Source organism: Emys orbicularis, chromosome 5, assembly GCF_028017835.1.
Source record: "Emys orbicularis isolate rEmyOrb1 chromosome 5, rEmyOrb1.hap1, whole genome shotgun sequence".
In the NCBI taxonomy this organism is placed as follows: domain Eukaryota; kingdom Metazoa; phylum Chordata; order Testudines; family Emydidae; genus Emys; species Emys orbicularis.
The window spans coordinates 60,459,205-60,486,246 of record NC_088687.1 but is presented as its reverse complement, the minus strand read 5'-3'; the positions used below and the strand labels follow the sequence as shown (position 1 = coordinate 60,486,246).

Here is a 27,042-nt window from a genome sequence, read left to right as displayed (position 1 = left end):
ATCTTAGCAGTTTACTTCTATAAAGCTTCATTCCTTTAGCAGTCTAATTCTATCACTCAGATTCTGACAAAGTGATATTCTTGTCTTTCTCCTCCTGCCTGCAGTCTCAACTCTAACACAAGGGTATGAAGGTTAGGTGATGTATTATTGCTTTGGTTTGGATTTTGAACAAATTTCAATAGTTATTTGATTAATTCCATAACTGTTACACTATTAAATGTGGCTTAAATTGATATCAGTGTGTATTAATGACCAGGGGATCTACTCTTTTAGAACAGGCTCACAATTAAATATTACCTGAAGGTCTATTGCTATGCAACTGCTCAGTAGGTTAGTTTCTATGTGAAAGGGTATAGGTTTTCCATTTGCTTGCCTTGAGGATTAGTCCCAAAATAAACAAACCTAATAGTTTACTTGCTGTTATTTGTGAATAATTGACAAATGCATAAGGGACATGATATTCTGTACAAATTTCTTATACTTAATCAAAAATAAGATTAGATGCTAAAGATATATTGAATTATGTTACAGAATGATATGTTGTGCCTGAGCCTACTGTTATATCTAATTTTTCTAATAGTTTTAGTATAGTTGCTTAACTTGTCATATTTTAATTATCAATAAGAACAGAATCGCTTAATTCCATCAAAAGTACAGAAAGATAGATGGATGACAAATTAATAATTTACTATATTTGCATAATACGGTGGCACAGAGCATCAGAAGGATTGATGGCAGAAGAGGTTAACAAATTTTAGCAGCTTCCATTAGCTTTTCATTGTCATATGTTTGTGGTACTGACTGAAATAAGCTTTGTAGGAGATCTCAGTCTAGGGAACTAATTACTTGTGCCGATTGCCATACTGATGAATAGACCCTCATTGTATCATTCCCCTGAAGACGAGGAGCAGTCCGTGATTCACGACTGCATCCTGGCTGATATTTGATAATAATTTTAACAGATAAATGTAGGCAGAATGATGAAGTGCCTATCCATGCTCTACGACTATCAAAGGCATACACATAGCCAGCTGTGTTCTGCCTTTTTTTTATAATCACTAATGGAGAATTTTAAGTTATTAATCGAGCTTTGAGTAAATGTAGCTCTTCCCATGTTTTTAACAATTCTGGGCTGTAGTTTCATTTCTCTAAACTTATTTAATTTTATAATCAAATAGTTCAATCTAGACATGATTGAAATGTACTATGATGTAGCTATAGTTAGCAAAAATAAGACTTTCTTTCAATAAAAAGAAATGCTAATATATTAGTATATTTTTCAAGAAGTGGCAAGATCTAAAATACCGATGTTCTTTTTTTAAATAATAGAACTAGGTATAATAATTCCATGCAATTAAATATGGGATGTACTTTAGTAGCTGATAATCAAAATCTCGAGTTTTAAAAATTTAAGTTCAAGCGTATCATTGTACAATGGATTGTGGCACTGATTTATTTTTGTTGGGAAGCTGGATTTACCTTTAAGTATTAATCTTTTCTTTGTTCAGATTTAATTTGCAAAACTAAGGACATATAGATGTCTTGTATTTTTAACATTTTGATCTGTAAATTAGTCAAGGCTATCCATTTGTCACCTTGACAGGTACACAGTTTCTTATTAGCTTATGAAACAAAAGTAGGACTTTACTCTGTATTTTTCTATTTATCATTCCATCAGAAGTTATGTTAATAAACAAAATTAGTGTTCTGTAATTGAAGCATACAGGTTTTCTAGCTGAAGACCTTTAATGATTGTGCTGTGCAGTAGACATTTTTTTTGCTGTACCTGAAATAGGTGCTTTTGCACGTTCTCATGGTTAAAATATTTTTACAGTGGTTCTCATTCATCTAACAAGATAGTAACTGGCATTTATATATGACCGTATTAAAAAGATCTACGTATATTTGAAGCGTACAATGGAAAATAATGAATTTGATATAACTTCTTCTAGATGGAAATTTTTAAAAGTATGCCTTCAATATAGCAATTATTTCACATCATAACATGTAGTTTTTAATTAAATGTAAAAATACAACTACATAAAACAGAAATCCAATCTGATTTGCTTGAAAATAGATTGCTATTTCACTCTCCTGGAATGGTTTATTTAAAAACAGTAAATGGAAAAGAAATGCATTTTCTTGTGTTGTTCTAAGCCTCAGGGGCTAAATGTAATGAATATTTTAAGAGATTATTTTAATTAAATTCCTGCACATCTAAACAGAGTAATATTTTATTATCACATACATAACCATGTAACTGAGGTATTCATTAAAGTTAACACTTTCTGGACCAAGAATTCATGGTATGATTTACTGACCTTGTGTGAAAAGGCACAAATTAGGAAGAAAAATGAAGGGGGACAGACTTTGATTAATATAGGTAATGCTATACCATATTTATAATAGCCTTTTCCCTATTCTGGTTTATAAATGCAGTCACTGAGAAAGGTGCCCTGCTGAGGCTGAAATGAGGCTGAAATCGGAGCACATGCCACTAGAGTGTGGGGAAACTGATCACACTGTCAGCAATTCATTTCAAAATGATGTATTTAGTGCTCATTTCACCTTCCAAGAAAAAAGGGAAAGGAGTTCCTTAGACTGGAAGGTGATATTGTTATTTTCAAGGACATACCTAAGTAAAAGATTGCAGAAACGGGGGAGGTTTAAAAAAAAAAAAAAAGCAGAGCAAACAAGGAGAGCTTTATGCAGAAATTCAGCGCTACCATGCTGTTTGATAATTGCTAACATATGTGGCTCCTCTGTTTCATTGTAGTCGTCCTCGTGAGTTCTGGCGCCTTGACTACTGGGAAGATGACTTGCGGCGCCGGCGACGATTTGTGCGTAACCCCCTTGGATCGACACATCCTGAAGCGACACTAAAAGCAGCTGTAGAACATGGTCAGTGTAAAAACTGCTTCTTGCCAGTAGTAGCAGGTACAGTACATGGCAATGAAGACTAGACCTTCATTCCTGCAAGACATTGTTCCACATTCCGAAGGCTAGTCACTTAATTTCAAACATGTTTAACAAAAAGATAAATTGACCACTATTCATCATAAACAATGTAAATATCTGTTAAATCTCTTCTTAAGTATATCTTCAGAGAATCTGTGTGTGCAAATGTTTTACACATAATGTTTGTACACACAGTTCTCATTACTTTGAAGCAAATGTGGATACAATTTTTCCAGTACTCCCTGGATGTATTATTTGTGGTAAATTACCTATTTATATTTCAGCAAGTTGAATAGTAAATATTTCCCTATGAAAATCCCAACCAATTGTTTGTTAGCTGTAGTGTAAAAAGGAAAGCAGTTATAAAGCAATATGGATTTCCAGAGATGCTTGTGTATTTCTATCTCCTAAATTTTAGCATGAGAATCCAGCCAGAGAGAGATGCTAACAAATACCAGAGTGCAAGGTAAAGTCCAAGCAGTGATTGCTAGGGGGTAACATAGGTACCTGGTGAGTGAGAGGGGAGATAGCATTTTAATGTTTTCATATGTTCATATTTGCATCTTTTTATTGGAGAAAGCTCTACATATGTTTCCATTTCCATTATAATGTGTATCTCTAAAATTTTAATTTTGTAACTGTTTTGAAAGCCCTGATAAACTAAAGGGAATAAATAAGCAGAGCCATTGATTGTTCCTTTGGGTTTAAAATGTATTTAGTTTGATCATGTACTTAAATTATCATTTTATGATGTTGAGAGCTAATTAAGATTCATTAGTGGAAAAAAATTCCCCACATTTAAAATTAATTGGTTATGATTAAAGCTGAATACTCTAAACCACAAAAGTATATGTTTTCATGAACCAGAATTATTTTTTAAAATATTTAGCAACCTTGTTCTTTTTGTTTTCTAATGTATGAATATGTTGTTTCTTGCTCTCAATTAATACCAATTTTAAATCATTAAGACTATTGTATGGCTCCAGAAGAGCATCATCATCTTAAAGGTTGGCCTCGGCCTAGCATCTTAACCTCTTGCACTCAGCCTTAAAGAGCCATTTCTGGAGGAAAATGTCTACAATATGTCAGCAGATATAATGCCAAATGTGACATCAGTCCTTTAAAATAAATGACCATACAGAGAATAGTCAATAAAGTGATCTAAAAGCAATAATGGTCCCAGAGCCCTACATCTTTGACTATAGGAGAAGGAGAAACAAGATGTAGAATTAATTAGGCCACTTCTGCTTTGAGGCTTGTTTTTAATTTTGTGTGTTTTTTCTACACCATGAGTTTCAAGGGCGTAAGGTATCTTTTAACTAATGATCTTACATTAGAAAGAACTGCTTCCTTTAAAACCATGTTCAGCTTCAATAAAATAGATTTTTGTCACACATTTTGAGTTCATATTTACAATCTTGTGGTTTAATATGAATATCTTTCTCCAATCTTTATATTCTGTTGTTTATCAGATATATAAAAATACATATACACACACATCTATATTTTCATTGTTAATCCTTTAGAGCATATCTTTATTTAGACAAACAATGTTTTCTATGTAATTAAACACAGACTAATACAATTCCACCAATTGGAGAGATGGGTAACATTTATCAATAACCAAACTCCATTTTTTAATGTCTGTTTCTGCTAGCTGATTCACATAGGAGAGAGACTCTTTTCAATACAAAAGTAAACTAAATCCAAGTAACCCTTTTTCATAATATATTATTGCTTGCTAATGAAAATAAAGCTGATTAAATTTTCCATCAGCTATTCCCTCTGTTTAACATTTTTTAAAATCTTTGACAAACTTCTGTTGTTTAATTTTTGATGGTGTTTTAATTGTGAAGTTTTAATTTAATGCCATAATTACTTATTGCCATTTTCATTTATTACATAAATTTTTCAGTTTTTTAAGTTAAAATATTCATTGCATAGTTAAACATAAACACAAATGCCAGATAGGTGAGTCAATTTAGTAATAATTTAGCTAGAAAGAGGCTAACCAGTCATCTATCAGTATTAATACAAACTTCTGAAGTAATGAAAGAAAACAGCATTATAAATAGAGGCATCAAAACCTTTTCATTATTATAATAATTAATAAACAATAGCAAAGCAAAAAATTCCATCCCTTGGAGATTCTGGTGATAAGACTTTCAGGCTATGCTCTTATGAGTTAGGATGATGCCAGAATTCTCAATGGAATTGTCCTTATGTTCTATAGTTTCTCATTAATAATGTGTCATGAATCATTCTATATCAATTAAATATGCACTTCTCTAAAGCAAATAAACTTTTGGTATAATGAACGCCCCCCCCCCTTTAGCCTTTTTTTTAACAGCATGAACCTACTCTGAAATCAAATACACCTCTACCCCGATATAATGCGACCCGATATAACATGAATTCGGATATAACACGGTAAAGCAGTGCTCCAGGGAGGCGGGGCTGCACACTCCGGCAGATCAAAGCAAGTTCGATGTAACACGGTTTCACCTATAACGCGGTAAGATTTTTTGGCTCCCGAGGACAGCGTTATATCGGGGTAGAGGTGTATATGGATTTTGCCAATGGATAGGAAAGTTAAGATAAATGTTTAAGTATAAACAATGAAAAAAGAAAATGTTGAACTGAACACATTTTTAAAAGCAGTTTATTTTTCAGCTAACTTATCACTGTTAAGATAGGCTGTATCTACTGTTGTTTGCATTACAGTAGTTCTAGGTGTAGTCCCTGCCCCAGAGAGCTCACAGTCAAAGAAAGTTCACACTCTGAAATGGCAAAAAAGAGCCAAAAGCAATCAGAGTACAGTAAACATACAAAGAACAGCAGCAACAAAAATCAGCCCTGTTGCAGCCTAATTATATGTTTTCGTAGCAAGAGCCCATCTTTTCCACGGATTGATTTGATTTGAAGGAAAGCCTCTGGTGTAGAGGTGGCAGAGTAAATACCTGAAGACTAATGTTCTCTGTTCAGGCAATCAATACCAGCCCCATGACTATACTTCTGGCTACCTTCTAGTTAAAAACAAATTTTTAATTCTGACAATTTAATTGCCCTTCCCAAGTTCACATTAACTTGCTTGGGAAAAAGGGCTTCAGGTAATTTTTCAAAGGAGGATGGGGGAAAGAACCTCCAAAATGGTTATTTATAAAAGTCAGTCTGGCACTGTGTCCCCGCACATGGCGGGGGGGGAAAGGCGGATGTAATTTGTTCTTCCTTTAGAAATTGAACCCTAAGTATTTTAAAATAAAATAACAGGCATAGAAATTGAACTTGCTTTATGGAAATTGGCAGCATCAGGCAAAGATGAACATTTTAAAATAAATTAATTTAAGCCAAAAATCATCTGTTAAATAAGTCTGACAATCTAATTGATGGAAAATACTTTTATGAAATTTGTTCAAGTGTGTCAATAAAAAAAAATATTTCTGTTTGGATTAAAATAGACTGCTGCAGTACTGTTAACTTACACTGGCACAATCTGCAATGTTTATCACACCATAATTGTGAAATTGACTAGAAACTGACCATGAACTAAAACAAAGCTGACTAGTCAATTTTCATTATCTAAGCTCCAGTGAAAAAGAATCAAAAACAAAAAAATAAAATGGTGCAAAAGAGCATTATATTTTCAATATTTCCCTTGAGCTAAGTGGTGGTGGTAGTGAAAGAGGGGGAAATCGTTTTTAAATTATTATTTTTTAAATTAAATTAGTTTAAATGGGTACTACCAGACTAAACTTTTAAAAATTCTCTTTTTTTTCAATTTGTCAGAAATCAACAACTTGACATTAAGTTATCTGCTGTATAATACTTTCTGATGGTTTATCAAACTGATTTTTAAATTAAGTAGCTGCTAACCTTAAACCATGAATATAAATGAGTGATAAACAAATAGTTGCACCCACCTCCAAAAACCCCAAGCCTAGTTTTATGAAAATTTGGCCAGCAACACAAGATAAATCAAGATTTTAAGCTCCCTATCCTTTAAGGAGCTCTGCTTCATTGAAGTCAATAAGGCTCTCTGCTTGCTTCAGAAATCTGCCTCCATAGAGCTCCTTGCAGGATCAGGGCCGTAGTATGGAGGGTGAGAAGGAAAGAACATGGATTTTAAATAATGGCATAATTACTGTGCCAGATAAGTATTATGCCAGTGGTCTGTTGTTTGCTGTACAAGTCATAGAGACTATGCCTCTTGGGGTATGTCTACACTACAAAGAAAAAGCTGTGGCTGGCCCACGCCAGCTTACTCAGGCTGCCGGGACTTGGGTTGCAGGGCTATTTCATTGCAGTGTAGACTTCCGGGCTTGGGCTGCAGCCTGACCTCTGGGACCCTCCTACCTTGCAGGGGTGCCCTCATTCTGAAAAGATGTAAGCATGTGTTTAGATCTGCAGGCCTAAGGCTCAAATTCTTCCAGGGAACTGCCAGAGGGTTACAGGGATTTGCATTAGCAGATACCAAAGCAGGATTGGGGACCTAAATATGAAATCAAATGTAGCATGATACAACTTATTAAATTTTCATGCTTTTCATTCATACTTCTAAAAAGATTTACTGTTAGAGATCACTTCCTCCCCATACACTTTTTTTTGCATGATTGAGAATGTTAGCTGCTGAAGGTAGACCGTTATAATACTTTGAAATGTCATTTGTTAGCATTTGACTAAACTGAATACACAAATATGCATGCACATATATATATGCGCATGTGGACATGTGTGTGTATGTGCGCATGTATGCATAGACAGAATATATATGTATCATGCTCTGTCTTGCACACACAAGTCTCTGATTTATACCTGTAGAGAGAGAACTAGAATGCTGTGTGTATAGATTGCATCTGTGCAATATATCTTATCTGTGCACAATTACATAAATACACACACTTATGTGTACATTGAGTGTGTGTGTGTGTATTCCTGTGTTCAGGTTAGCAGGGTGCTAACAGACGATGCTGTATTATATTCTGATTTTCTGCCTTCCAGCAACAGGCATTTTTTTTATATTTATATTTATATTTAATACGTATACGTGTGTGTGTGTGTGTGTATGTATGTGTGTATATATATATATATATATATATATATATATATATATATGGGGGGGGGGTGTAAGGATAGATGACAAACTTTAAAATGCCCACAAGGACTAAAACAACCAATAGCCTCAAATCTTCAATTAATGCAGTTTGCTTCAATAGTTTTCTTTCGGAGTATCCATAGTGATATATTTTAAATAATTATAAGATAATTAGCTTAGGTGGAAAAATTAAATCCAATGACTGGAAAAGAGATGATGGAGGGAAGAGTTAATTTCTACTTATCCAATCTACATTTATAATTCCCCAGTCACCTTGATATGGAAAGTCCCTTGTTTACTTTATTTTTCCTAATGATAGTGAGAAAAATTGGAGAAAACTTTAGTAACTTGGCCAGAAATTACCTGATTTGTGTCTAAAAGTTGTACATACAGATCTTGAATTTCAGATTAACTCTTAAATGGACAACAGGTACAGTTTTAGTTTGAAATGAGACCTTCAGTGTAATTAAGGCAGAATGTGCCAAAGACAGTGAAAATATCTGACGTTTACTTGTGAATGGCGATTTAAAAAGTACAATCCAGACATGGTTTATAAAATAACAGATAAAATTTAGCAGCATTTAAAAAATGTTTCTTTTATTTTGTACTTGAGATAATTTTTTTCTAATTAAAAAATAAAATCGTCAACAGAGTACTATTACGCCATTGAGAATTGAACGCAAGTGCATGTGGTGTGCATTAGAATACTGTTGGTAATTTTACTGCTGCTAACTTAAAATCCTCCAGGGGGAGTTAATTACAGGAAAACCTTTCTAAATATCAGCTGCATATTTTCTGTGACAGGACTGTTTTCAACTCAGGTTGAACAATTCCAGAGTCTGAGTTTTCTTTAGTTATATGAACTGATATATTTTAATACAAAATGTTGTTTCATCGGGTGTAATACACTCAGTATTTTCCAAGTAAACTAAATTCTATGCATAATGTGGCAAAGCAATTTGGTCTGGAAGAAATTGTCATACAAAACAGAAATAATTTATAAATTAAACTTCCATTTTTTTTAAACTGAAGGCCTAAACATAAAGTAGGGCTTTTTACTTTTCACTTAATTGGATAGTTTATTATTTGCAATGTACGTGTATATATTTACTTAAACACTTTAAGCCATGGTATATTGCCACTAGGGATTGCGTTCTTCTGTAAATGTTTGCAGATTAAAGTTTTTTTAAAATAAGCCAGTGGACCCTCAAATCCTCTCTGGCAGTAATCAGAGAACGCAATGAGCAATGTGCTGAAGTAAGTTGATCATGATGTTAGGCATATGTTTCTTAAAAGAAGTTTGGCCAGGTATTCTCTCATTTAATAATTTATTTTTAAGATTATATACAATTATGTGAATGTTCATAGTCAAAAACAATTGTATGATTGCACTACTATTTCCTACCTTAGTATCTCTGTATCTACAGCACAGAATACCTTTGATGTATAATGAACCACTGCCTCTTGTCTGTTGCCTCTGTTGAACTTGAAATGTAAATAAATAGATTTAATCATGGTAGTGTAGAGATAAAAATAGTGCAAATGTTTTCCCCATAAAATTGGCATTTCCTTGGTGTATATTCTGTCCATTCCAAATAGAGAGAGGAAAGAAAACTGTTTAAGGCATGTTACAATTACATGTATTGTCACATTAATTTAATGTTTGCTTAACTATGACATTAAATATTTAATTAGAAGGTATAGCATGAAATATGCTTTCTGTTGGTGATGTTAAAGATGAGGATGAGTTTTTGTTTTTTATTTGGCATATTTAGTAATCCAGGCACGAACCTGTTAATATCCTCTAGACTTTCAGAATTTGCCTGTCTTTTCTTTATAGCCCCTTTTGAAAGCAGGTGGGTGCACACTTCGGTAGAATTCTAAAAGTGATTTTTTATTAACGTCTCACTCATCTCCATGTCTGTAAGGCTGGGTGTGTGTATCTAGTTAGTAAAATTCGCATATAATTTAGTTTTTCAACTCCTTATTTCCACTCATCCTATTACTAATGGAAAATATAGGAACCTGGCGTCTAGTTCTGCAGTGAATTGGCAAACGGTATGAAATGTAGTATATTAAGTTCGAGTTTAGTCATAAAATATGAAATTATAAGAATACTATTCACAAGGATTAGCTTGCAAGAAGATCTAAAATAAACTCCCCACCACAGTGACCTCTTCGAAGTGAATCTCTGGAATAGCCGTGTGTCTCTTGCTGTTACTAGTTAGATTTGAATATTTTAAACGTTAGTAAGTCGCAGCTGTTTTGGAAGCTACCTAGTGTAGAGAAATTATTTCCATTAATTCTTTCTTGGGACGCCATCAGATGTAACCGTGTATTGAAAGCCTCTGGCAACACCGAGAGTTTTCTAAAGTTTATTGACTTGCTGGCCCCAGCATTGTGCACACGCGAAGATCAGATGCATGGCGGGCTAGCAAAAGTGTGTGTGTTGGTTTTGGGGGAAGAGAAAAGGAGAGATGTAAAGAAATGCAAATAAACAAACAATCCACCCCATGTAAAGAATACAAGATCACGGAGGCGCTGAATCGGGTTACGTTTAACAGGAAGATAGGGCGAACGTACGATGTAAACTGTGTATTGGCTTTTGTCTTGAGCAAGTTTGTATCTGTAAAATGAACTCGTGTATTGCTGTTGTCACTGTCTAGAATAGATTTGCTATTGTGGAGTGTGATCAGAGACACACACACACTCACTCACTCACTCTCTTTGAGAGCCTACTGAAGCCAGTCCCTACTTCAGCTTCCCCCTGCCGGCCTGTCTCCCGGTCTCCCGCTGCCTCTCTTTGCTTCGTTTCTCCACTTCCTGCTTTTTCCAGCGTGGAGACAGCAAGGCCAACCCTGGTCGGCTCGCAGCACTTTCCCTGTTGCGTTTATCCAAAGCTTTAGTTCACTGGCCGGAGAAGTTGTCGGGCGGCTGCTGCTGCTCTCGCTTCCAGCCTGCAGCGCTGGGGGGCCTGGGAACAGCCGCGCAGGGCGCAGCAGGCTGGATCGCGGCTCGCGAGTTCACAATTGCGACCTGCTCCCGAAGCAGACCCTCGAGGAGTTGCTGTTGTCGCCGCGGCACTCTGGGTCAAATCGAGCCCCTGAGCTTTTAACGGAGACTCTCCATTGGTTCCAGTGGGGAATTTTTCTTAAAAACTTGATGGCTCGACGTGGCCCTGTGATTGGCAAGGGAATTGTGCCCCTTTCCTGTTGGCCTTTCCTGAATCGGCGCTTAACATGTAGCATTTAAAGACAAGTTACTCTGCAGAGTCTAGAACCATCTCCAGCAGAGATCATCTTAACTTCTGGCGGAATGTCTTGTGGTTTTCTCATCCCAAATTTTGGGAGGACTAAAACAGAGCTCAATACTGCAGAGAGAGCCCCGTATATTTCAAGGCAGGTTTAATAGAATTAAAACTAGCTCTGCTAGCCACTTGTTCCCCTAATGTTAGAGTTTTAACGAAAGCTTACCTCGCATACTTACTCCCAACCAGTTTTCTCCTCGCTGATCTTCATTGCAAAAGGCTATTTTCCAATTACTGTTGCCTCTGAGAGCTGATAGACAGCAATGTTTCTCTTTCATTTCAGCTGCAGACGAAGACGTGCTTCTTAAAGGAAAGCAGTCCATCAAGAGTCAGGTTTTAGGAAATCAGAACTCGGAGAGTGAGATTCTCTTGGAAGGCGACGATGATACCTTGTCATCCATTGAGGAGAAAGATTTGGAGAACTTAATTGGTAACTTCAACTATTTGCTCCCCAGCTCCTCAGTTTCCTTACCCATTTAGCTCTATTTTCATGCTTTTCTGCAGTGAGTAATCTTTTGGGATAGACAGTGATAGATTGTTCTTTCCCATAATTGAGTTAATGAAAGATAATTTTCTGTGCACCTCAGGGTTTGAGACTCAGCTTTAGCACACTAGTGAATTTTCCTTCTGCGGCTTTTATAACCCTATTATTTTCACCCTGGGAGATTTTTTTTTTTTTTTTTTTTTGCATTTTCCTAAGAAAGCATATGTAGTAAAGTAGCCTTTTTCATTAACAAGAGCTCCCTTTTTCTACTTCTGACTACGTGCTCAAAACACTGTGGCTAATGGGCAATTTTATGTTATTTATAATTGGAGGCTTTAGATGGTTTTATTTTTGAGTCATAAAAATATATCAGTCACTTCTCTTTTGTTGAAGGGTCTGTTTACTGCACTAAGAGTTCAACTCTTCTAACCTTTCTCCTCAGTCCCTTTCCCCCAAAAGTATCTTCATAGCTGATGTCTTTTTTCCCCTGAAAATGGTCAGTTCCACTAACTTGATTACTTTTACTGTGTTGGATGCAAGCCTCTTTGTTAGAGTTTGCAATCAAAATGGCATAAACCTGCTTCTTTTACTTGTCATGTTTAAATGGTAAACAATAGCTCCATATTCAGGGACTATAACTTCTAATTTAGCTCCATTTTTAAAAGAGTAACACAGGCTTACGTGAAAACTCGAAGTCCTTTGCACCATTCCACTTTACATGTGGATTTCTATGTGTGCTCATAATCCACATCCATTAAATTTACAGAAGAATGTCCCCCAGTTAAATTCTGACTCACTAGGAAGCAAATAAGGTTATCAAAATGGAAGACGATACTATGTGAAGTAATTGGAAATTGTATTTGGCAATTCATTTACCAATTGTCTGAACTACATGCCACTTTTATTTTTTAGAACATTGAAAATATAGCCTGATGTTAAGGCCATATACTAATCGGTGATATAAAATAGAAGTAATTGGAGCATAATGCAGTTTTTTTAATGGAATCTGTTCCTGTCTATTGATGGCCTCCTCCTCAACAGCCTTCTGCCCATTTTCTTCTCTTTTATTATGCATTGGTTGCTTCTAGTAATACATTCATACTGTAATAGAGGTGAAAGGGGAGTTTAATTATTTAATCTTGACAATGGCAATAGGATTAAGAAGTAATCCTCACTAATAAAGTGGTGTGGGTTAGAAATGAAGTGGAAATTGTCAGGGGTCTTCTACGGGACCTAGGTTGCCCCTGCTTCTGCAGCTGTCTGCTCGCCCTGTAATTGAATGTCTGAGAGTGATTGAAAAAATGTTATTTCTCCTCTGGATTACATGCTAATGTACAGAGGGCAAAGGGAGACAGCAAAAGAACACATAGCTGCTTATTTCAACCATTTGTGGGGATGAGCTTTGGGAAATCACGGCAGTTCTGCAACTATCTGATGCCCATCTGCAAACACAATGTATTTGTACATTGGGAATAGAGGGCAAAGCTGCACTGATCTCAGCAGAGCATCTCTGCTATTGTCCTACTGGCACACATTAAGATTGATGCGAAATTAAAGACCATCCTCCTCCTAACAATCGATGGAAATGACAATTCATCTGAGTTTTTTGGCAGTTATTCACCCATTGATTACCTGAATGTGTGTACCTCATTTATAGACACTTTATTAATTCAAAATTGTACGTGTCACTCTCATATTTTCAATTTTTTTCAAAGATTTATGACAATGCTGCCACAAAGTAACTTAATTTCCCTCTCTTTTAATCAATTGGATAACAAATCTAACCTGTTTTCCCCTTGTATGTGTTCTCTTATATAATAGGTTGTGTGTTGTCATATCTGTGCCGAGCCTATTGTTTTACTAGTAGTCTGATTTGTCTCTGTGATAAGCCCTGTGGAGATGTGATTATTCCAGTAAAAATGCATTCAGTTGGAAACCAACCCTCCAGCTGTTTACTCCCACAGTCCCCAAGCTACACTAACACTATCTGGAATCCTTGAACAGTATTTAACAGTGGAATGGAAAGCATGTTAAAAACATTGTACTTTACAATTCCTAGTATTTACTATTTAATTTTAACAATAGATTTCCAGCATTCGTGGGTGGGAACGCATTTACAAGGTTAAGTCAGACAATTTTGAACCCAGACTGCTGTGTTCATCTTTTTAGAATTTTATTGAAACCCATTAAGTTCTTATTGCACACATTTGAAATTAAGATTTCAAGTCTTCACTTACTGTATTATTTAGACCAGGAGGTATATGGCTATGGTTTCAAAACTGAAATGTGTCAGAATAAAACGAGATGATCTAACAATAAAACCACCTATCTGGCTTACGCATCAATTGCAGCTGTAGCTGCTTTAGTGTTTGGCAATGAAGAGAGGCCGCAAGTCTGTGACATGTACTTTCTGGAGTAACAGTTTGCTTTTTTAAACTAAGATTTCTGGTGCTTTTTACCTTGTATTTTGAGGTTAGAAAACAAATAACTTATGCTTGTTTCTGGACAAGGTTGTGTAATCTATTTGGATGTTTTGATTATTGGTGTTTTGCTCCTTTGGCAGGTCCAGTTAGCCTGTGCACACCAGCACAGCTTGTGGCCCCCTCTGTAATAGTGAAGGGCACTCTTTCCATCACCTCTTCTGAACTCTGCTTTGAGGTAGATGAAGAAGATCCCAGTTTTAAGAAAATCGACCCCAAGGTAAGAGATTGTTGACCTTCACCCTCTGGTGACAAATTACATGACCATTAATTCTCCATCCAACCTCCATTACCCCATAGGTCACAAATATTCCTGTTTTTCTAAGTTTGTGACTATGTGCATTAGCAAAGTTCATTTAAGTGGAGGGGACAAATCCAGCTCAGATGTTAATTAGCTTGTTGGAATAAAGCTCCAGGGAGGCATCCTAAATAAAGACATCTTGGATCACAAGGCCTGTGTGAACACTAGAAAGTTCAACAAAACTGCTAGCTGAATCCTTTGTTTTACTTTCCTGTTTTTTTAATGTAATGCCAATATAACATAATACTCTGCTCGCTGCCCTCTTTATTTTGCAGTGCTTCTGTTTTCCATTATTATATAGCAGATTTTACAGTGCATTATATTTATCATAATCAAGAAAATGTTATTTCCCCTTTAAAATGTATTTATGACTAGCCTTGTTAATATAAGTAAACTTGAGTTACCTGAGTTAATTACCTGATTAGCAATTTTTTGTTTAAAATTAGATTCACTTTGCAGTAAAATTCAGTTTGAGGGCTTAACTTTCTCTCACAGTATGAAATTAGCACTATAAAGATTGCATTTGAATGATCCTCATAATATTAAAAAATAGTAACAGATGTGTGGGCTTCTTACTACACACATGCTCTTATTGTATTATAAACATGGATAGAGTTAATGGATTTTACCATATCTATGTATTAAAACATTTACGTGGGGTGGCGTGCAGATAACTGGAACTATGAATTTATATGGGTACAGTAAATTAACTTTTCAGACCTTTGGTTGTGCCAAAATATCTTTGAAACAGTTTACAATATTATGAAGAAATTTGTAAACCTTTGAAATCTTTGCCTGTTTTGTGAGTAATTATCTTTTAAAATACACTCTTTTGTTTGGCAAAAAAATATCAATATTAAATGGAAAACCACATAGTTAGCATTAATGTGTCAGTGTACTTGCAATGTCATCTAACATCTTCAGAGTCTTAGTTCAAAAAATGTACTGATTCCGTCTTTGTATGTGAAAAAAGAAAATCATGTGGCTCCACTGTTTTGCATTGTTCCATGTTTAGCATATAGGATCATTTAGTACAGTTTGGAACATTCACCACTGCACCCTGTTTCATTTACAGGGACTACCCTTAGTTTAATCTGCTTTCTCTCTGGATGTGTGGTTGTTCTCACAAAGTGTGAATGGGCATTCTAGACCAATTGTACTTGTAAATCTGTAACAGGGGGACTTGGATTCCTATAAGAAAGGCAGTCTGTTGGTGTTTTGAGTTAGCCCGGGTTTTTTTGGGGGGGGGGGGAGTTAGCGGGTGGAATTCAGTTTTGTTTTTTAAAGACGCTCCTTGATTCCCATTGTGTAGTGGTCTAAATACTAATCCTATAATGCTTTTGTTTTAAAGACAAACACAGATACAATTTAACTTTCCTTTAATCATTGACACTTTCCCTGCCCCCACCCCATATTACCATAGGTTGATATCTGTAGCCAGAGTTTTGTAGAATATGCCCTTAAAAATCCCAATTCTGCATTTTCTTAGAATGCCTGTTTAATTAACGAGTCTTTATCTGTTTGATACATTCAACTTCCATGTATATTTGTCTGACCTACTGGGAAAGAAAACATTGTGACAAGTTTTTGAAGCAAAACCTGCAGTGGAGATAATATCAGTAGTGATAAGATCAGAGTTTATATTGTTACTCCAGGATTGTTTGTACAAGGACACAGTAGTCCTACAAGCACTGAGTTAAACTCATTTTGTCAGGTGAGCCAGGTTCAATGCTCAGAAAAGCTGTCTGCTTCTGTTGGATTTTTTTTTAAAAAGCCAATGAAACATTTTAAGACTTTACAATCCCAGAAGCTTTGCTTTTCCATAATTTGAGCTGGTGAGAGTATGCATGAGTAAATTTGCAGGTAGAAATTAAAGACGATTTTATATAAGCATTTTATAGCGTCATTATGTGTATTCCGCTGTGATCACGACGTAAACTAGACAATTGTTTTCGAAGTGGTTTCAGTTTTACTTTATAGTTACCTTTTAAGTTGTTTTAAAATTCTTTTTATTTAAAAACAAAACCAACTCAAACTTTAAAGGCTATTTCTTTCCGGATCGTCCACAGAGAAGCGGAAGTAGTTCTTTGGAACAAGATTTTGCATCGGCCTGAAAGGGCATGAAAAGGAATTTGAAATGCTCCAAACCAGCTTCAAAATATTTCGGGACGTTAAAGCAAATAATAAAAATTAATAATAAAAAAATCTCCCAGTAAAGTTTTAGAAATGTAAACCTTCCTTAGAAAACTTGGAGCCAAACACTATAGCCGAAAATTAGGGGCAAATCAGCTAGCATTCGTTTGAAAAAACAAAAACAAACAAACAAAAAAACAACCCAAGTATAAAGGATCGAGATGTTTGAACATAAAATTGGTTGGTTTCTTTTAAAACAGCATGTTTTCCCCTTTCCGGTGTATGCCCTGTGCGCAGTGCTGCTGTGTTGCAGTTCTATGCTATACTTAAAAACCAGAGAAAACAAATATTTGTTAGAAAAAATTTAATAGTTGCATTTAAGCTTGTTTATTATTCAGAGAAGATGTATACTTTTTTCATTTCAAAGTAAAACTGATCGTTGAATAACCCTTGTTTAATAAAGCAAATATCTATGTATTTTTACAGGACAAAATAGGAATGGATTGTGATGTTTCACCAACTAAATTAAAAACAATAAAGATATTTTAAGGATTATATTATAGAAACACTCCGCCCTAGTTCTGTCAAAACTGTGCCGAAATGCTATGTGATGGTGCATATATTCCTAAAACTTTTAGAGAGTAAGTTTCAAGTGACAGAAAGCAAAGCAACCAAAGAATGAATGGGAATTATTTTTTCATTAAGTACAGTCTATTTCTATTTTAATTGAAAATAATTGAAATAAACTTTAGAAAACGCTGATGAATTTATAGATAAAGCACCAGTTCAATATTGTGATTAGTCTGCCATTTATTTTTGTTTTAATCCTTTTTTCTCTGAAAGCCCAGAAAAATCTCTCTACTTGCCTGAATTTAAGAACAATTCACAAAAAAAGTCAATGTAAAGTTAAAGTAATATTTTTATTACTGTTTTCAACAATTCAATATGGGGCACAGTCTGACCTTGGCACTGAAATACATTTAACATCAGTAAAACTTTTTTTAAAGAGAACTTTTTACATATAGTTAAATAATTTTTTCACTTGGTGACAACATTCAGGCAAACAAAAAGAATAAGAAAAGAATGACTATACATTTATTTGAAAATGTACCTTGCGTTTCGTTTGGATGATGGAAAGTCCGATCGCTTCTTTGTGTGACTTTTTAAAAATTCACATTGGAAGAAAAAAGGGGGAAGGGGAGTCTCTTCTCGTGCAACGAGGTGATCGTTTTGGCTTTGTAAATGTCTGAGAGTTTTTAAATGCTTAACTGCAGGTGGGGTTTTGGAAGTTTGTTTCGCCGCCTCTTTTGTTGTAGCTGCTTTGTTTAAATAAAAGTTTTTAAATGGGTTTATCACTGTGTTGTTAACCCTATAGTTTGTCCAGGCTTTTGGGATTAGTGAGGATCTCCCTGGCTAGCCTCCAGGTCTGTTTGGCAGCGCTTTCCAGGGCTGAGTGCGGTTTGCCCTGAAAGAGGTCTAGGTTGGGCAGGAAGTAGTGGGGGCAGCGCCGGCACTGCAGGCAGGAGATGAGCTGCAGAAGGATCCCGTTCAGCCGGTCCCCCAGGCACGCCTCATCCCAGTCGGTCTCCCGGGGGTGTTTCTCGCACTCGTACAGCAGCAGAGTCTTCATGTGGTAGTTGTTGAGCGGCTGGCCGGGCAGCTCCAGGTGCCGGTCCCGGAGGGTCTTCAGCACCGATAGGCACTTGTTCCTGCAGCCGCCCATCAGCAACCGATTCTCGGCCTCGCCGAACTGCAGCACCCAGGCGTCGCTCTCGGCGGAGCTCTGCTTGCCGGTCAGCGAGTAGCACTCCTTGGAGAGCAGGTTGAAGCCTTCCGCCTTCACCTCGGCCACCCTGTTGGGGCCGGGCCAGGGGATGTGGGGCATGGGCCACTGCGCAGCGCTGCGCGGCCAGATCCCGGTGCACTTGAAGGCGGGCGTGATTTGCACCACGTAGCGCTCCCGGATGCGGAGCTTCACCTCGCTGGTGTCCGCGATCATCTTCACCACGTCCCGGTAGCTGCACTTGTCCACGGCTTGGGCCACTAGGGTCTGGAAGCGGGAGCGGATCTTGCGGGCCGACAGGTAGCCCGAGGCGGTGATGAACTCCACCCAGAGCGACATGCTGCGCTTGCGGCCGTCGCTCAGCTTGAGCACCGCGCAGCCGGGCAGGGAGCCGTCGTCCACGAAGTTGAAGACGCCCATCTGGTTGAGGTAGAGCACCACCTCGAACTCGGTGGGCGAGATCACCTCCAGCCCCTCGTAGCGGGCATCGATCTCGCTCAGCGAGCTGATGAAGCGGGGCTCCTGCACCTCCACCTCCTTCAGCACGTCCGACACCACCTTGCACACCTCCCGGATGGTCTTGGCGATGGCCGCCTTGCGGGCCTGGCAGCGCTCCGTGTAGTATTTGTTGAGCTGGTACACCAGCTTGGCCTGGGCGGCGATCATGTTGGGGCACAGGTCCGGGCTATAGACCGGGCTCTCGCAGTACGTTGAGGGATCCAATGCTTTAGCGGTGACTGCAGCTTTGCACAGGGCACCCGCCAAGTTGCAGCTCCCCAACCCCCGCCACACGCACGCACTCGGCCCCTCCGCCCCAAACACAAGTAAAGAAAATAGTGGGTGATGGTGGTGATTTAAAAAAAACAAGAACCATGCAACTGTCAGCCGACGGGAATGGGGCGATGCGGGTGACGGAGGGGAAATCTCTGAAGTGCAAAGTTTGATGTGCCGCCTTTTCGGTGTGCGGAGGGGGGGGGCGTGTTTGTATGCAGCCTCTGCACGCTGCCACCCACCCTCCCACACGCAAATAGTTCAACAGTTCATTTAAAAACTTCTCTCCGGGACTCGCAGCGGGTCTCCACAGCACAGCCGAGCAGTGGCGAAGTTGAAAACCGCACGCAATAAAAGAAGAATGCGAGAAATGCCAAGAGCGGAAGAGGGAAAACTCTCAGACCATGGCACCATCAGAGATGTGCATGAGTTTGGCTGCGTCTCTCGCCGACTGTCAAGGGATGTTGTTGATTTCCTTCTTCCTGCTGGAGGCGTTGACTGAACCCGGTTCTGGCTTTCTCTGTCTTCAGGCGTAGACTGCTGCCATTGGTCTGTGATCATTCATTCCTGTTCTTTAGTTTTATATATATATCTATATCAATATATTTTTTTGCATAGACTGTTTGAGCAGGGAGGGGTGCCCAGGATTTCTCCTCCTCCCCCTCAACCCTTGAAATTGCACGTAGAGACTCTCACTTTCTGCGCCTCTCCTCTTCGGTATGTGTGTGTGTCTCTGGATTTGCGGGAGTGTTGTTTAGTTTATGAATGGTCCCAGGGCCCTGCCGAAGGGGTGGAGTTCCAGCTCCTACAATCGCCTTCTGAGCTGTCAGAGGGGCAGCCAATCACCGAGGCAGGCTATGTGCATGTTGGATGCAGGGAAGCCGCTGCTACTGCATATGGGGAGGGGGGAGGGAAGAGGAGATATTAAGGAACATGCACAGAAGCGCGCGCACAAACAAACACACACCCGCCTCCCCATCAATAGAAGGATAGAGGAAAAAGAGTATGGTCTATATGAGTTACTCGGTGTTGGAGTTGGCGGGAATTAAATACTGGGGGGAGAGTGGCATTGATTCAGAAAGGTGTGCAGTCTGTGTATGCGTCCTACAACGTCGTGCAAGAAAAAGATGCAACGAACTGCCTATGAGCTGAATAACTTTTACTTGGAAGCCTGATGGGGGGGAATTAAGTTTGCTTTTCCACCCGGTTGTTGCAAGGAGAAGTAGCAGTAATGCTGGTGTCTTTTGAGGAAGGGTCGAGGGCGACTTGTGGTACTTTGCTGCAAACATAAATCTTCCACTAACGCTGGTCTGCAGCAGTGAAAGTGAGACTCATTGGAACAGAATAGTACACCTTGTTTTACTACTCCTCGTCAGATTAATTTAGATAAACATTGTGCAATAAAGCTCTGTCCCCCTTCTAGATAGTAGCATTGAACTATCTGAAATTGAAGCTTACTATATTTTTGCGAAAGTTTGTATTTTGTCCAAGTCAAATATACATAAAATTATAGTTACGCAGTTATGTATATGCAGTTTATTTTATATTAGAGTACAGAAACGCCAACTAATATCAATATAATCAATGGAGAAATAGCTAAAATAAAAATATTTCTATTACTTTAATCTTATTTTTGAAGTACAATAATTCTGTTTAATATTATGTGTTCTTTGGGTGATATTTAGGTATGTTTTCTTAACGAATTCCTACTTTATAGACCCTACTTAGTACTGTGCAAATCAAGATCTCTTACACTACTGAGCTGCAGTTTACATTGAACCTATAAATAATCAGCACGCAAATCGAGTCTTTGCCTTGAACTTTAACGTTTATGTGAGAAAAGGAGATTCTGTTTATCTCCAGACGTTTCTCAAATATTTTAAAGGTTACGTCAAAATTCGTTGCCTTCTTCTTCCTATATTTCTGGAAGCCTAGATAGACCATACATATTGAACCTGGTCACTTAGGATTCTCAATTTAAAAATTCTTAAACGTTGAAGTTTTGTCGTTCTTTGGTTCTTTTGGTTTATCTGTTTCTTTGTTAGAATACAGAGACTGAGATTTAATAAAATAAAATATCATCCGTCTGTTTTTCGCGTGTATTTAAATTAGGAACATGTCTGTGAACGATAATAAACCTATTGTATAAAATATGTATAATGTGCCCTGCTCTGGTACTGGTTACAACCTCTTCTCCCGGGATAAATCATCTTTTTATTGCCCGAAAGCAGCAGGATCACGCTGCTTGTGGTAGCTGTAGGCACCGTCTCCATCATCACCAATTCCACGTATTTCAGGAAGATTTTGGGTGCGGAATCTCTGTTCTTCCATGATGGTGACTGGATAAATGGGATTCGGGCACGGAGATGCTTTTTGCTACGGGGGAGCTTACCAGGTGCTTCAATCATGTGTTCCCCCCTTCTCCACCCGATCCTCCTCACACTGCACGGATTAAAGATTTTTTTGGATCTGAAACAAACCCAATAAAGGCGTTTAGCAGTGTAATTTCCAGGAAAGAAAGAAAGGGGAAAGAAAGGTTGGGCGGGTTATAGAAAACAAGTCATAGAATTCGGATGAAGAAATTTCTTTGGCGTTTTCAATGACTCCCGGTAGTAGTTGTGTGTTCACATATAAGAAAGTAATTCTCCACTCTGAAGCTTGGGTAGTTGACACCAAAGAGCCAAATCCACGATCTGGAGTCCGTAGTCCTGATGGAAAATGTAGTTTACTAATAAAAAATAATAAAGGACTTTACAAATCAGTACATTTTTTCTTTAACTCATCCTGACGTAAGGCATATCATGTTAATTACTTAGCAGTGAGTAATTGTTGGCAGGGCGGGGGGTAAGGGGGAGGGAAGAATATGAGAGGATGTCGCTTTGTTTCTCAGGTTACCCTGTGGCTTTTTTTTTATTAGTGGGGTGAATTTTAGAGGACCCCACACATAGTTCGGCCGCACCCCGTGGACTTCTGCTCCTATTCCTAATAAATGAAAGGAGTGTTAAGAAATCCATATAACAAACAAATGTCTTTCCTAAGCAGTTTGTCGATTTCTTAGTTATCACACCGGGTTTTCCAGTAGCCGGTTCTCATGTTCCTTTTCCGCCCCATTCCGTCGCATAGCTTTGCGTCCTGATTCCATAAGCTTTGGCTGTTTGGGTAGGCGCCTCAGAATTCCAGCCCTGACCTCTTGCAGGGATTTCGTAGCCCAGAAATTAATGGTTCATGTGTCGAGTGTACGGGAGAAGTGACAATGCCATCAGGTCGCCCCGGGGTTGCGGGAGGGAAAGGCACTTCTGGATTTTAAGGTTAAAAGAAGCCAGCGATTTCCCCCGTCTCCCCTTACTTTTTAAGGTGACTGATGATAAAAGGTTACTAGTGTTTTGATTTAAAAACAATTCATTACCAATTTCCCTGTCTGGGGTCGAAGCTCTAGTAAATAATAAATCAGTTAAACAAAAGCCGACTTTAATTTATTGCTCTAGCACTAATTAGAAACATCATTTGAGCAATAAACTTAAACACTTCCAGCAAATAATGCACGTGAAATCCCTTTCTCCTGTGTCTTTGCGTTTGCGGCCGCATTGCATTAAGAGCAGCTTTATCTGTGGCGGAATTTGCTCTTCCCGGGAATGAATAATTGAAGGGGGAAACAGTATCCGAGGAGGCTGTAATTGAAGAGCCCTTGTCACCTCTGCTTTTATGTATGTTAGTATAGAAGTCCATCAGCAGCTCCTTGATGATGTATAAAACGAAGTGGCAGCCCCTTGAAGAGCAGGAGATACTGTATTCTATTAAAAGGACCGAGTGTATGTGCCTGAGAGAGAAACTCTCAAGGCTAAAAGCCACTTGAAGTCTTCAGACGGATTGATCTGTATTCTCTCGTTATAATCCGTCTCATCATACTTGAGTTAATGAGGCAGGGGAGGGGGTGATCTGATGGTCCTTGACAAATTCATTAGGGAGGCTGCGGGACATTTTATTTGACTGTTAAACATCGTGTTTGTTTGGTTTAGGCAGTGCCAACATCAGCATGCTGCTGCCTGGAGCAATAGTGTTTGGCTAGCAGGAGCCCCTGTGAGGGATATTGGAAAGGGGACTTTGTTTGGGGAACGTATGCTCTTTTCTTTGCTCTCCCTCCCTGTAGACATGTAAATGGTATACACAGTTTTAACATTTCTAATAACCATGACAATGTTATAATGTGCTTAAACTTAAAAACAAACACAACCTTTGTGTATTTAAATATATTTGTCTAAACGTATTGTGTGGGAGGATATGCATTATTTACAAATGTGAAGTTGTTTTTTTATAGAGCAGAAGAAACCGCGAGATCATTCTTACAGTAGAGAAAAATAACTAGAACGCAGAACTGGTAACCCATCCAACTTTTTATTGGATTATGATTTAATGTGCTTATTTTTGTTTGACTAGTCAGTTTATTAAAATAGCATAGCTTACATATTTCAAAAGGCTTTCTATTTCTAAACAATTTATTTACAAGTTTACTTAATACAAAACTAATGGAGTGTTTAATTTTAAGTGAAGACATTGACATGGGATTATGAAACTGTTTCTGACGTAAAAAAACAAAAAGAGGCAGAAACAGGTGGTCACGAGAGGGATGAGAAGTATGTGTTTTGTGTGTGGAGTGTGAAACACACACACACACACACACACACACACACACACACACACACACACACACACACACACCATTCTAGACCAACTGGCATGTCACTAGATGATGCTCTGTGAATATATTCCAGTTCTTTAATAGGTAATGGCTTTGGATTTCCTGTCCATCTTTTGGTATAAAGAAACCAGTTTTGGGGAAAATACAATAATTGACTTGCTCGTAGAACTTAATTTTCTGATCATTTTATATTTTGCTGAAGATCTGGCTCCAAACATTCTCCGATTAAAGTGCTTTGCAGAAGAACTCTGTGCTTCCATTTATAGAAGAACAGTATGGGAAAGGAACTAATGCCCTTTGCCTGTCATTTTCATACATTCCTGCACTGCTGATGGAGCTTGAACTGCTGCAGGGAATGTATGGATTTAAAAAGAAATGATTCAGTAGTGCATATTGTGTTTCTCAAAAGCAAAACCAAGCTAATAGTTATAGTAAATACTTCTGTGGGTCTGACAGTTATAATCCTGTTTACATTCTAGAGAATACAGTGTGCATCTCCCTTTTACAATTGTGGATTGGTTTCATTATCTGCTGATCTTTTGTAAGGATGTGTTTACTAAGTTAACTATAATGCACTCTTTATGTGGAAGAACAAATGATGTTTAATTACTGCAGATATCATGTATGTACCTCATCAACCTTTAATGAACATATGTAAATCTTGTTTTGTAAACAGACTGGAAGATATGCTTGTTAAATAATGTATAAATGGCTATAAAACCTTAATTAGGTTACACTTGTGGATGGTGTGGCTTCCAAATATTTTTAAAGTAACTTTTTTGAGTATATGTTCTTAGCTGTCAAATCTTAAAATGTAAACAGGATGCTTTACATAATCTGGTGTTCATCAAATAATCATACATTGAGTCATACCGCTAATAGTTCCCAATAACTTCTGCCTACTTTAAATGTAGCTTATTATTTCTGATGAGTAGTAGTGATGGTTTTTTTTTAAGCTTTAAAAGATTGCTTTGGCTAGTAGGTTCTTTTTTGGTTTAAACTTTGGTTTAGTTGGCTATCAGGTAAAAGCAAAAGTTTGGTTGCCAGAAGTCAAACAAATATACTATAGAATAACATTTCTAATACTTTGATAACATTTTATTATTGTTAGAACATCCTGTCGGCCTTATTTTCTTTGGATGTGTGGGTGTGTGCGCACGCGTATCTGATTGGATTAACCATATTTAGAGTTTTGGCTGTTTTTTCTTAAAATAACTGATTAATCATAATGCCCACTTATGTATAGAAGTATGAGAGCATGGATAATGCCAAAATTTTGTCAACTTGAACTAGAATTGTATGTAATTTAAAATTAGTTGTAAAAAGATTGCTGAAGTACATGGTATATAGAAATATTCTAGGTCACAGTTCTTAAAATGCCATTAAATGAAAATGAATCCTTTAAAAAAATTCAACATGGAAGTAACTTACGGGTTTTCTGAGTAAAATGGGTATGGCATAAGTAGAACGTTGTTTCAACTAGAGTGTATCTTGACTTAGCTTTCCTCATTATCAATTTGTGTATGATGATGATTGCATCCATTATCTTTGATGCATACAGAAATGTACATATGTATGTGCAGATGCTCACACCCACAGACAGTAGCCCAGCTTGGTTTATGGTAGGACATTGATTTATTTCTATGATCAGAACCTTCATGTAGCTGGCTGAGATGCAGCATTCTTTACTTCTGAATCAACCTAGAATTCTGAATCTAAAGCTTTAACTATTTGTCAGCTTCAATTTCCAGATCCTTTTAAAGTAAAAGCTTCTAATTTATGTACGTATGTTGAACATTTTGAAAATATTCGGTCAATTAATACAGATAGCATGAAGTACTTCCCTCCCAAACTACTACGTAGACTAAAGCTATTCTTGTGATTAAAATAATGAAATAATTTTCCATAATGTAGTTTGAGAGACAGAGTTAGGGGGCCCAATTCTTCCCTGTAATACTATTGCCCATTTGTGTTGTGTGCTTAAAATGTACTGTTTTTCACTATTCAACAAGCTATTTTTAAGACATTGTAAATCAGCATACAATATAGAAGATATACATCTTTGACTAAAAATTCTATTTCTTTATAAGCTTCTGGCTTGAGCAGTCTAACAACTAGAATACTACAAAAGCAAAACAAAACAACCCTGTTCAGATATTACATGGTTTAAATGTTAGAAAGTGAAAAGTTACTTTAGTTTTTGCTTATTTTACCTCAAAATATTGACTTCCCAGCCCTCCCAAAGAATTATTTTCATATAAAATATTGCTGTTTATAAAATCATCACATCGTTTTTGTTTCATGCTATTTCTAATGAGAGCATTAAGTTGTAGCACTTCCTGTTGAGATACATATTTTGTTTCAAAAGAACTGGAGTATGATAATACAGAGAATGCTCTCTTTATAACTTTATGAATGAGATAAAATTGATATGCAGAGTGTTATGTGCCATTTCTTATAGCGGGGGAAGGGGAAACTATATTGGCTCAAATAATGTATAAAAGCCATCTGCATAACCTAATTGAAATAATATTCGGTGATCTAAAGGATGGAAACTTTTCCTTTTCTTTAACCATCTGAAGTAAAACTAGGATGTAAAACAGCTGTCTTGGCCTATGGATATCAAGGTTCTGCCCGTCTGTTTCTTTTCTGCATTTTTCACTTCTATCTTCCTTTATTATCTTTGGATCCTAAGGAGCCTTTCTTATTTTCTAACTGGTTTTGTCTGCAGCACAGGGCTGGGGTGGTGGGTTTAAATCGACTCTGGATAGAGTGAAAAATCTTTGATCTATGGCTATGACTGCTTTCAAATGATTTGCTTGCTGGGACTGGACACTGTCCATGCCCTTTCACTTCACTATCAGATAGGCACACAAAAAGGACTTGACATGCTACCAGATGCATAGTTAATCATCACATTAAGTCTCTAAAGGGATCCATCCAGACACAATTAGGTTTACAATTTTTAACCAGTGTTTGCTCTGTAGTTCGTTTGGAATGCAGTATTAATTGTAACTGTTTGTTTAACTGTATTTAA

At 37.5% G+C, this 27,042-nt stretch overlaps 2 protein-coding genes across 2 annotated transcripts in view; one reads left to right on the top strand and one right to left on the bottom strand.

Moving 5' to 3' along the window:
* The window catches only part of LRBA (LPS responsive beige-like anchor protein), a 576,728-nt gene that overhangs the window by 312,802 nt on the left and 236,884 nt on the right, over positions 1-27,042 (top strand). Inside the window, 3 exon segments of the mRNA XM_065405711.1 lie at positions 2,777-2,907; positions 11,647-11,787; positions 14,405-14,541. Of these exon segments, the coding sequence (XP_065261783.1) occupies positions 2,777-2,907; positions 11,647-11,787; positions 14,405-14,541 (409 nt within the window).
* MAB21L2 (mab-21 like 2) lies at positions 18,125-19,204 on the bottom strand. Its single transcript, XM_065405631.1, has one exon. The coding sequence runs from the start codon at positions 19,202-19,204 to the stop codon at positions 18,125-18,127; it is 1,080 nt and encodes a 359-aa protein (XP_065261703.1).

Coding starts and splice junctions, on each gene's coding strand:
- MAB21L2 (XM_065405631.1), bottom strand. CDS start 19,204: ATGATCGCCGCCCAGGCCAAGCTGGTGTACCAGCTCAACAAATACTAC.